This window comes from Cydia fagiglandana, chromosome 3 (assembly GCF_963556715.1).
Source record: "Cydia fagiglandana chromosome 3, ilCydFagi1.1, whole genome shotgun sequence".
NCBI lineage: Eukaryota > Metazoa > Arthropoda > Insecta > Lepidoptera > Tortricidae > Cydia > Cydia fagiglandana.
In genome coordinates, this window is record NC_085934.1 from 476,384 (window position 1) to 488,070 (window position 11,687).

At 38.6% G+C, this 11,687-nt stretch overlaps 1 protein-coding gene across 2 annotated transcripts; it reads left to right on the forward strand.

The window, feature by feature from the left end:
• Positions 1 to 4,747: 4,747 nt before the first annotated feature.
• Positions 4,748 to 11,682, forward strand: LOC134679788 (cAMP-regulated phosphoprotein 19). Of its 2 annotated transcripts, none has more exons than XM_063538673.1 (4): positions 4,748 to 4,907; positions 5,288 to 5,335; positions 5,953 to 6,069; positions 6,938 to 11,682. In XM_063538673.1, the coding sequence occupies exons 2-4, from the start codon at positions 5,297 to 5,299 to the stop codon at positions 7,127 to 7,129; spliced, it is 348 nt and encodes a 115-aa protein (XP_063394743.1). In that variant the 5' UTR covers positions 4,748 to 4,907; positions 5,288 to 5,296; the 3' UTR covers positions 7,130 to 11,682. The 2 variants fall into 2 exon arrangements, with proteins under 2 accessions (XP_063394743.1, XP_063394744.1); XM_063538674.1 differs by lacking the exon at positions 4,748 to 4,907 and adding an exon at positions 4,926 to 5,039 and having other exon boundaries at positions 5,276 to 5,335.
• Positions 11,683 to 11,687: the final 5 nt, after the last annotated feature.

Genomic DNA, 11,687 nt, shown 5'->3' on the forward strand with positions numbered 1-11,687 from the left:
TGAGTGTAGGAAGAATAAGAACAAGAATGATTCGACGACCAAATCATTTAATACATCTGAATTCACGCTTTCATCTTGTTTCCCTCTCATTCCCCCTACAGCCACAGGTTCTCAGGACTGGTATATTGATTCTGGAGCGACTTCCCACATGAGCAACCGGAGAGATTGGTTCTCCGCCATGTCACCCCACATGATGCCCATCACCGTCGCAAACAATGACCAGATTTCAAGCCATGGAAAAGGTACTGTAAATATGTATATATCTGACAATGTAAATAGTATTAGTGACGTGTTGTACATCCCTGGCCTAGCCACTAATCTTCTATCGGTTTACAAATTAACCGATAAAGGTTACGAAGTTTTGTTTACATCAAAAGGCGCGAGTATCATTCCCGAGAATGGCTGTCAAGTGACGAAACCTGTCATTGCCACAGGCTCTATACATAAAGGTATGTTTAGACTTGATGTCAGTTCAAATAATACTCCTCACGCACTTTGCACTGGCACCAAGGAGTCCGCAATGCTTTGGCATAGACGCCTTTCTCATATAAATGCCAAAACTTTAAACATTCTCAAAAATAAGCACGTTGGCGTTGACTTTCAAAAAGGTTTTCATGAACCATGTGTTCCGTGCCTACAAGGCAAACTTTCTAAGAAACCTTTTTACAAGTCTACGAGTAGGTCAAATTGCGTATTGGAACTCATTCATTCCGACCTATGCGGTCCAATGAGTACGCAATCATTTGGCGGAGCTCTATACTTACTAACCTTTACGGATGACTTTAGTCGAAAAACCTTCGGCTATCTTTTGAAAAGAAAAGATGAGGTCTTCGGTAAGTTCGTAGAGTTTAAGCATCTAGTAGAGAACCAAACGGGGCAGAAGATCAAGGTCCTGAGATCAGACAATGGAGGCGAGTATGTCAACCATGATCTGTCTACGTTCCTGAAGGAGAACGGGATTGTCCATCAGACCACAGTTCCGTACAACCCTGAGATGAACGGGATCTCGGAACGCGCAAATCGCACGATCATTGAAAAGGCGAGATGCATGCTCCAGGACTCGCAGCTGCCGAAAGCATATTGGGGAGAAGCGGTAAACACGGCGATTTACATCAAAAATCACGTGCCAACGCAAGCCCTGAAGAACCGTATTCCGGAGGAGATTTGGTCCGGTAAAAAGGTAAACCTGTCACACCTCAAAGTCTTTGGCTGTGAAGCTCATGTTCTTGTACCAAAAGAAAAACGTACAAAGCTTGACGCCAAGACTCAGAAATGCATCTTCGTAGGCTACGCGACGGAAAGCAAAGCTTACCGTCTCGTCAATCCCCAAAACCCCCGAACGATTATTATCGCTAGAGACGTAGTCTTCATAGAAGACAAGCTCAAGGCAGATCCCACCCCAAATCCCATCACCACCGAGTTGGAACCTCCGTCTCAACCAACACAACAAGTCCTAGTCCCAATTTCTGATCCTGATCCAACATCACAGTACCCTATACAGCTTGATGTCCAGCCTGAATCTTTAGTTCCAGACCAACTTGAACCTGCGCTCGCCGAACCTGAGATGGAATGTCGTGAGAACCCTGAACCAGCAGAAGCAGTACCCGTTCCCGAAGAAGAACCGGAGCGCAGATACCCTGCTAGGGACAGACGACCTCCTGAGCGATACATACAGGTTTGCGCAGTCAACATGACGTCTGATCTGGAACCTGAGACATTTAAGGAAGTTTCAGACCATCCGCAAAAGCAAGAATGGCTTGAAGCGATGAAAGCTGAGTATGAGTCTCTCCAAAAACATAGAACTTGGATTATTGTTGATAGACCCAAGGATCGAAAGACGACAAAGTGCAAGTGGGTCTTTAAACTAAAAAAGGACACAAGTGGACAGGTTGTAAAGTATAAAGCCAGACTTGTAGCCAAAGGGTTTACCCAGGTTGCAGGAGTAGACTACGGAGAAACTTTTTCGCCCGTAGCAAGGTTATCATCTGTACGGCTACTAATGGCATATGCGGCGGAACTTAACTGTCAAGTTGACCACCTCGACGTAGAAACTGCTTTTTTTTGAATGGTGATTTGGAAGAGGAAATTTATATGGAACAGCCTGAAGGTTTCTCTACCGATTCGAAGAATAAAGTCTGTTTATTGAAGAAGTCTCTTTATGGCTTGAAGCAAGCTCCACGTCAGTGGAATAAGAAAGTGTGCGAAGCTATGGCCACCTTATCGCTTACACAAGCATCAACGGAACACTGCATGTACTACACGAGACATGACAACGATTTTCTAGTTGTAGCAGTATTCGTCGACGACTTTTTCATTCTGTCAAACAGCGAAACATTGAAAACCAACTTTAAAAACGACCTCAAGAAATTGTTTACGGTCAAGGATCTGGGACCTGTCAAAGACTGCCTCGGAATGAGGGTTTCCCAGAACAAAGGTCGTATAACCCTTGATCAGTCACACTATATTGACAAACTTTTAGAAAAATATAATATGACGGATGCCATCACCGTCACTACACCGATGGAACCTGGCATAAAGCTAACCCTTCCCACGCAGGAAGAAGAAATTGACGTTCCCTACAGGGAACTTATCGGCTCGCTAATGTATATAGCAATTGGAACTCGGCCCGATATTGCACATACAGTCTCGTACCTATCCCAATTCAATACACATTACGGGGGGGTACACTGGAAAGCCGCAAAAAGGGTTCTCAGATACCTCAAAGGTACAAAGGACATGAGGTTAACTTACACGCGAAATGGTCATAACAACGTCGTGGGATATTCGGATGCCGACTTTGGAAACAGCATCATTGACCGAAGGTCCTATACTGGATATGTCTTTCTGGTGAGTGGAGGGCCAATCTCTTGGGAAGCTCGCAAGCAACGTACAGTCGCCCTTTCAACAACAGAGGCTGAGTATATGGCGTTAGCTGAAGCCTGCAAGGAGGCCATTTACCTAAAAACGCTCATCCAGGAAGTATTTAATATCGCTCATCCCATGATCATTCATTCAGACAATCAGAGTTCCATCAAACTTGCACATAATAGCACTTATCACGCCCGCACCAAGCACATCGACATCAAACATCACTTCATTCGTGACGCACTATCACACCATAATCTACATCTAAGGTTCATTCCCACTAATGATATGGTCGCCGACATTTTAACCAAACCTTTGGCTAAAATAAAACATTTTAAGTGTACAAATGCTTTAGGTTTAGGTTAGGTTTAGGTGTACATAGTAGGTATTAGTGTGTGTATAGTCAGTGATAGTTAGATTGTATATACAGGGTGATTTATTTGTGGTCTATTTTATTATGTGTACAGTTTACTTTGATATGTCTATATACACTTATGTTCAATATGAATATATACAGGGTGTTCATATTACGGGGGGGTGTTAAACCTTTTTATTACCTTTTTTGTAATAAGAACATCCATGGTTTTTTGATTTGCATTTTTATATTCATATGTTTTTTATAAGTGTCATTCTTTCCAATATTCTCTTTGTGTGAACGTGTTTTCTATTTATTAAATTATTTCAATAAGTATATTCCACGGATTTTACTCCTATATTAATAAGAGGGACGTATATGCTAGAAAAGGACAATACGACCGACAACAGTGTTGCCACTCTCAATATTATTATTAGGTTCCGAATAGCGGTACAGTTGTTTAATGCCAATTTTCATAGTAGAATGCAAATTGGTGATTTAATTTGTGTACGTGTGGACGCTAGATGAGATTGACCAATTATTTTCCTGAACAAATCGACTGATTTCGTCAGTCCCGTCTGGATACCCCTTAAACATAAAATTTGTCTCAATCATGAATCTAGCATATAACTGGATCTGGCATGAGGGGTGGGGGAAATGACCGAACGGGATAGTCTTATGTATCTTTCAGTAGGAGTAGCAGCGAAAGCTCTTTCATTGTTTGTCCTTGTCACAATCTCAATTTTTTTTTATTCCCCGCCGTAAATTTAGTATGGTATATTTCTATGTACTATGGTATGGTGGGTAACAAATAAATTCGACTATCATAGTGTCTCATTGCGTATGTTTTGTTAGTCACGGAGGTAGGGGTGCGAATCTCCTGACTTCGGTCAAACTCGGCTCCGCTCGGCTCAGCATTGCTCCGAGCAATTTTTAGGGTTGGCACCACTTGACTTCCTTTTGCGTGCACGACCACAGATAAGATAATCACTTGAATTTTGACAACCCTAAATAGCCGAAAGGGATAGTGCTATATGTTAGAAAGGGATAGCATGATTCGACCCTGAACCGCTGTCAAACTTCGGTTTTGTAGGAAGTTTCCTTTCTGTACCTCGGAGTAATTAACAATGGAGCCGCCATTAACAGGCATTCCCCTCTGTCGAAAATAGGCGGCCAATGGTCAACCATATGTATGGACTGACGTTTATCTGACATGACGTACCTATACATTTGATGTGCCCCTCCCCCGCAAAAAACGGCAGACTATTTTGTACCGAAAATTTTAGACATGGCGTCTCCGTTGCTAATTACTCCGAGTTCTGTACGGTAGTACTATTATTTATTCTGTGACGGAGGCACGCGTATACCACTTCTATAGGATCCTACCTTCTATGGTCTCAAAACAATAAATGTGATAAAACTATAGTATAAATCATGTTACCAACATGAGTTTTTGAATTTCTTTGGGTCACGTTGGCAATAATGTAAAATTCTACACTGGCAACACTAGCACTACAACAAACGCCATTTTTCATTTGAGGAAAAATCAGCAAGGATTGTTGACGACTTTTATTTGATCGTTGTAATCATTATTTCGTTGTATTCTTTTCAATTACTGATATTTAGCGACTGCTAATCGAGCAATTGCTGGTTAATTCCGTCAAGAAGAAAAGAAAGCAATCCCAAGGTAAACAACTTTGACCATATCCTTTTGGCGACAAGTTCTCAATAACAAACCATGTGAATGAGATTCCGATTTTTATTTCAATTTATTTACTGAATTGTTCGTGAAATTTTAGTTTTTCGAAAAGTTTATGTGGTAATATCAATGTTTAATTAAATTTTGTTGACTAGTTCTCATTTGTGTGGGTAGATCGTTAAGACGCACATTTTGGACCGTTTTCAAACTTTATACAGATTAATCGTCTCCCTATTATCTACTTTGAATGAATGAAGGGCCTTTTTATTGTATATCTACTGATTCCTTTTTATTTATTTATCTCCAGTTGGCATGTAAGTAAATAATCTAAATTAGATTAAACTGATTTCATTTAGTGTTTGTTCCAGATTTTCACAATGGGTGACTCCCAGGATCAGAACGAACCCCCGAAGGACGTAAGTCTTTATTTCAACCGCTAACTTTTACCTGTCTAAAACTCTATACTTAATAGTAATTGGTCCTCAATGACCTTCATAATTCATTACAACCTTATCTAGATGCAACTGGTTTAAAATATGTCACTGCAATATCTGAAGTTGTGTGTGTGAACACATTACTTCTTAGTTTTAAGGAGTCCTTTTTACAGAAGGCACTACACTCTTTTCCACAGTATAAGTGTTTAGTATAGGGATAGACTAGTCACTTTAAAAAAAAAGAGATTTTAGCCTCAAAATGTAGAGCACTCAATGAACTATTAGTTATAGCTTCTATTACCTCTGTAATCATAAATATAACTCCTTTTATTCTCACTTTAAAAACACCTATACACAAAAATACATCACTCCTTTCAAACTGCAATATCTCAAAATGTTGTCAGTTACTAGACATGTTCTCTCCATCTCGCCTTCATTTATAGTTCATTGTGGATAATTATTTTGAAAGTTCAAAAAATTAACTGATTTGATTGTAAGATTCTTAAGTATTTATGTGTATAGGACAACAACTACCTTTATTAAGAATACATTTTAAACAATTGTGAAATGCATTCTACAATAAACATATTGATTTGCAGCCAAAGGAGTTGGAAAAACTAGAAGAAGCTAAGCTAAAGGCAAAGTTCCCAAATGCCATGTTGGGACGTGGACCCGGGGGGCACTCGGCATTCTTACAAAAAAGACTTGCTAAAGGAGTAAGTATTAGCTGTATTACGTAAGTAAGGTTGTAAGGAGGGGTATTACATATTGTTCATTAGCTCTTTATAAGGCAGAATGTTGTTAGACATTCAAAATTGAACTTCTCCATTTTTATAAATAGTGGTGGTAATACATATAGTCCCCTTGCCCTATTAAGGGTTAGATAGCAGAGTACCAGGTGCTTTTCTTAACCCCTTAATGTTACTAAATCAGGCCGTAAAGTTTTATAAATAAGGTGGTAAGTGTTACCTATAAAGAGCTAAGCTAACAGTACAGACCTGACAGGGTCAGGGACAACTTCAAACCATCTGGATTATACTGATGTCCACATAGTTCTAATTTTGTATGTAGATTCTAGTTCACCTAGTAAATCGCCTAATCCTGAACTGCAATGAAAGCCCTCTTACCATTTTAGAGATAAAGAAGTAAAAAAATCTCTTCTTGTCATCATTGCTGTCATTTTAAACAATATTAAGTCATATTAGGTTTCGACTAAGTAAAGTCAACTAGACCGAAGTGGATGCTACCCTACACAAATAAAGTAAAGCGGGGTCCACACAGAGCGAGCATACGTGCGAGAAATTCCTTGCGCACAAAATGGCCAGTGTAGACATGCCTCGACCGAGCGCGTTTTATGCTAGGTGCTAGGAAATTGCCTCGCGCGTATGCTCGCTCTGTGTGGACCTGGCTAATGAAATATCATGGAGGATATCAGTCAAATGACAAGCAACCTTTTTAATTTAGAAGTCAAAACATGTCTTTAAATATTGTGTCTGCTACCCGATAGTAGAGCTACTACTGGTAAATGTATTACAGCTGAGAAATGAAATGACAAATTATGATACATGTGTCACTCTCCCACAGCAAAAGTTCTTCGACTCCGGCGACTACCAGATGGCAAAGCAACGGCCAGGGAACCTAGCAGCGCCCTTCAAGGCCCCAGCCGCGCCCGCCAAGCAGCCGACGGGCGACGCCATCCCCACACCAGACACCGTGCCCGTCCGCAAGACCTCCATCATCCAGCCCAAGTTCCAGCAATCCAGCCAGACCTCCTAGCCCGCCATTAAGTGACAGGATTTTGTCTGTTAGCCTGGTCAGACTTTCAGGGATGTTTTGAGCAATTTCTTGTTTACAGACATTTGATCTTCATTCTAGTTCTCTGATTTGACAGGCTTGGAACTATAAATTAAGTGTCAAGATTGACTTTTAATCAACAGGCAATTTCTTGGTATTCAGTGTTTTGAACCGGTTTTGAGCATTCTCTGTTAGTCTGGACGGGCTCTAATAGTTATCAAAAGTGTTTCTTAACACAGATTTCTTTTAAATCCTAATAATAATCTTGTCCAACCAGAATTTGGAAACACTCTTGATAATACACAATAGGATGTTAACAATTTATATTTGCTTTTCTAGATGTAGGATAAATGAATGGTGACTGCACTATATTCAATTATTGCCAACCCTGCAAGCGTAAGAGAGATATTTTTGTCACGCTATTATTCTACTTTACTTTTTGCTATGGCTAATGCATTGAATTTTCGTATAAGCACCATTTTTACCAGGGTCTGATTATCCGGGCCCCAGCCCAGCAGCTGTCTTTGGACCCCAAAGACAGCCTTAGGTCCCAACCTAAGGCTGTCTTTGGGGTCCAACCCTATCGGACCCTAATTTTGTGTTACCGTGAAACATCACTTAAATTAAGAATGAAGGTTGCCAGAGCTGGAGTTCAAACAACAAAACTATTGCTGATGGCCGGGGATTGACTGAACTAGACATGCTTCTAGTTTAGTTCTCTCCAATAATGTAGCAATGTGTTTTTAGCTGGGTAACTGATAGAGCCAGCGCCTAAATGTGACAATTCATAAATAAACTTAATAAATTAAGGGTTTGTCAGTACAAACTTCATCTGGATTTACTTGGTATGAAATTGTCATTTTAAAATGGTGTCTAAACTTGCAGTTTCCCCTGCTCCTGAATACTTTAAAGATTACTATTAGAACAAATTAAAGTATTTTTAAAATAATTTAATTTGTGTTATTTCAAGTAGATACTACTATATAAATTGTGACCTGGGAGGCCGAGGCACCTGCCGCGATAGCAGAGGACGTTGCTGGTTCGATTCCAGGCCTTGGTCACTTTCTTAGGATAGGTTTTTTGGTTTATACTTTAAAGATATTTAGAGGGTTGAATTTGAGAGCATTTCAAGCATGTTGTTAGCTCTAAGGATTACCCAGCTTTGGAGGGACGCCACTATTTCACTAAGCACTGATTGTTGATAAATAACCATGTGATTAATGTTCGGTCGTAATTAGGGATGTATGTTGAAATTTAAATCTTATAAGAACAAGCGTTATATTTTTATGTATAAAATTTAGGCATAGTATGTCCTTGAGAATAATAGAACATAAAGATTGAAATCAAACCATCCGCAACTGCTTCATAAATTGCAACTACAGGATGTTTTCTTAATGTTTCTAATAAGGTCTTAGTAATGCTAACACAAATTAACGTTAAAAAAACATCCTGAAACTTGGGCCGATTTTTAACTTGTTGCCTTTTTGTTTCTCAGATTTCGGTAGTTTTGGTAGTAGGTATTGCTCCCTATTCTGTACAATATAAGCGCAATTTCACTCTATCTCCTTCAAAATCTCCCTCGAGTTACGAAAACGTATGGTATTTTCGTGGATCAACGGAGAACTGCATAATTTTTTTAGGACACTGTGATCCTCCCAGAATAAGGAACTCTTCAAACTGACTAAATTTTATCGAAATCTGACGAAAAAAAACTGCAATAAAAAAAAAATATAATAAAAGTGTTTGCAAGGAAATGCTGATAGTAACAAGTATTTCACTAGTTGTTATTCTTAAGGAAATTCACGTCATCTAAGTACTTGCCATCTGCATGTTATATAAACACATGAATGTACATACATAGCCATAGCGTAGCTCGGCCTTGCTGTCATGTAATCATAACTGTACGTAATACCATTCAATAATGTTCACATATCACGTGATATGAATTGAATGCCCAGGGGTTAGGCTGCCTTTCCACAGAGGCGGAGATGAGAGGAAACGCGCGAGAATCTACTAATAGCATTGGTTGTAATTAATCCAGGGTAGCGGAGAAGACTATTGATATATAAGAGAAGAGAATGATATTGATTGATTCTCCTGTTTCTTCTCATTTCAGCCTCAATGGAAAGGAGCCTTAGTACATAATGCCATGTGTATGAATGTGATATGGACTAGTATGATCTGTTCAATAGTTTAGGGTTCGAGTAGACTAATTTAAATGGGTCCCTATATTTATGTATTTTTCACTGGAGTAAACGAATCTGCCCAAACCAACTATCATTTTAAAACAATTCAGGCAGATTAGATAGGTAGTAAATTATATAGATCGTTTTTTTTAGCATTAGAAATAAGGTAAACAATCTTGTCTTTTAATTGAAAAACACATTTTCAAAATACGTTACAGCAAATATGTAACAATTATAAATCTAATACGATCATTTATATTCTTCTGTTTCATAAGTAATAGTCTAATAGTTACTGAATTTTAAAAAGCGTTTTTAATAAAAAGACATGTCTAGATCGCTTACCTTCTTTCAAGTTCTTTCTAATGCTAAAAAAACGTACTATATAACTGTAAAGTATCTGCGATGTCAACTGGCTAATATTCATCGTTTGTGCCAAGAAAAGGATAAAATATTAATTAACTAATTGAGGCTTGTACAGTCAGCAGCAGAAGTTGCTAAGCGGGCCAGGTGTCCAAAATGATCTTGACGCGACTTTATTGTCAAGAGAATAAGAGCGTGTCAAGGTCATTTTGAACACCGCGCCCGCTTAGCAACTTCTGCTGCTGACTGTATCTGTTTTATGAATTTTATGATTTTTTTATATCAAGAAGCGAGTTTACTGCAGTGAATAAATACGTATTCAGGGGAATTTGTGAAAGAGAGCGTGTTGTGATCGCCATCAAATTGGAAGCATTAGACTCGTTCATTTGCATTTCATAATCTGTGTATATTGGTAGTAATAGTACATTATTGCAGAGGCCGGGAAAGGGCAATTCGTGGATGAGTTTCGATTTTGTCGGACGACGCGAAGCGGAGTCCGACAAAGAAGACGAATCCACGAATTGCTATTCCTGCCGAGGCATATATAGTGCTTTTCTCCAAACATGCGAGGAAATAAGCTAAAATAATTATTATTTAAGCATCAAGCATCACTCAAATCAAACCTTCACATCCAAAATGTCAAAAACAATTTCCCTCTTTAATTAATTTTTAAAAGTTAAAGGCACAAACTTATTCTGCCATTCAGTATCATTCAATATTCGTTCATTCAATATAATTGCGCAATATAGTTTGTCAAACCAACTTTTCAGTCAGTAAGAACCAGGAAAACTACACCCATCCTTTTCTTTTGGGTGCTAGTACTAGTGTAAGACAAAGATAGTATGATTCTCTTTGTCTATGTTTGAACTGAGAAAGTCCTTTGACAAACTATGTAAGCTTTATGAACACGGATGAGATTAAAAAAAAATATAAAGATTATTATCTTTGATTTTATTAAGCAGTATTCGCACGATCATACACGTGAAATGATAGCTGATCGGGTCGTGTAGAAGCGGCTCGCGGCAATAATAATTGGCTGTTTGCGTTTTTTATTATTAAAAAGTAAAAAACACTACAGTAATAAGTTATTACTGTAGTGTTTTTTTACTTCCCGTCCGCTAGAACAGGACAGCGATAGTTTGATGTTTTTTAGTTAGAGTTTGACATTAACGAAGAACTTCCCGTACTATTTTTGCTACAGTAAGGTGAACATTTCCGAGCATATTGGAGAAAAAATACTTTTCTAATTGATTTGGCTTAGCGCCCATATACAATTGATTTTATATTATTAACTAATATTTGCTACAGCTATTTTAATCATGTTTTATTTAAATAACGATATGATTTAGCATCAATGCATCGATGTTACTGGAAGTTATTCGAATCTTAAAATTTGTTGCTATTTAAGAATTGATGGTCGACCCAGTGGAAACGCAGCCTAAACACGGAGAAAGTATTACAGAAATATATTTCAATAGTAATAATGAAATATATTTGAATAGTTTTCTATATATATAAAACTATCCAATTATAGACCGACCGCTTAACTGAGTCCCGCCTGCGCTGCTGCTCATTTAAGGGGTCAGTCTATAAACAGCTATGTTCTGTTTCAAAAATAATTTCCGGGAAAATATTTCTTTTCTAAGATTTTGCTGTAAGGCGGCCTTACCAATGAGGTGCAGATGAGAGACGTGCGGGAATAAATCAATAGCATCGGTTCTTTTCTCAGCTCTGCTGGATTACAACCAATCTAGCATCTCCGCCTCAGTGGAACGGCAACCTAAAGCAGACCCATATGTCTCAGCTCTGGTCTCAGTAAACCAGTAACTTCGACTAAAGACCTCCCTTTCACACTGGCACAGTCTGAAAGGGACGGAAAGCGTTGATGTATGCAACGAATGCTTCGAGGCGTACAAACTTCGTGTGTGCACGATACATGTAAAGTGTTAAGGATAGCCATTATAAAATAAATTCTTGGTAAAAAAGCAACTTTT

Coding starts and splice junctions, on each gene's coding strand:
- LOC134679788 (XM_063538673.1), top strand. CDS start 5,297: ATGGGTGACTCCCAGGATCAGAACGAACCCCCGAAGGAC. Junction 5,336..5,952: donor AGAACGAACCCCCGAAGGAC/GTAAGTCTTTAT, acceptor ATTGATTTGCAG/CCAAAGGAGTTGGAAAAACT. Junction 6,070..6,937: donor AAAAAAGACTTGCTAAAGGA/GTAAGTATTAGC, acceptor ACTCTCCCACAG/CAAAAGTTCTTCGACTCCGG.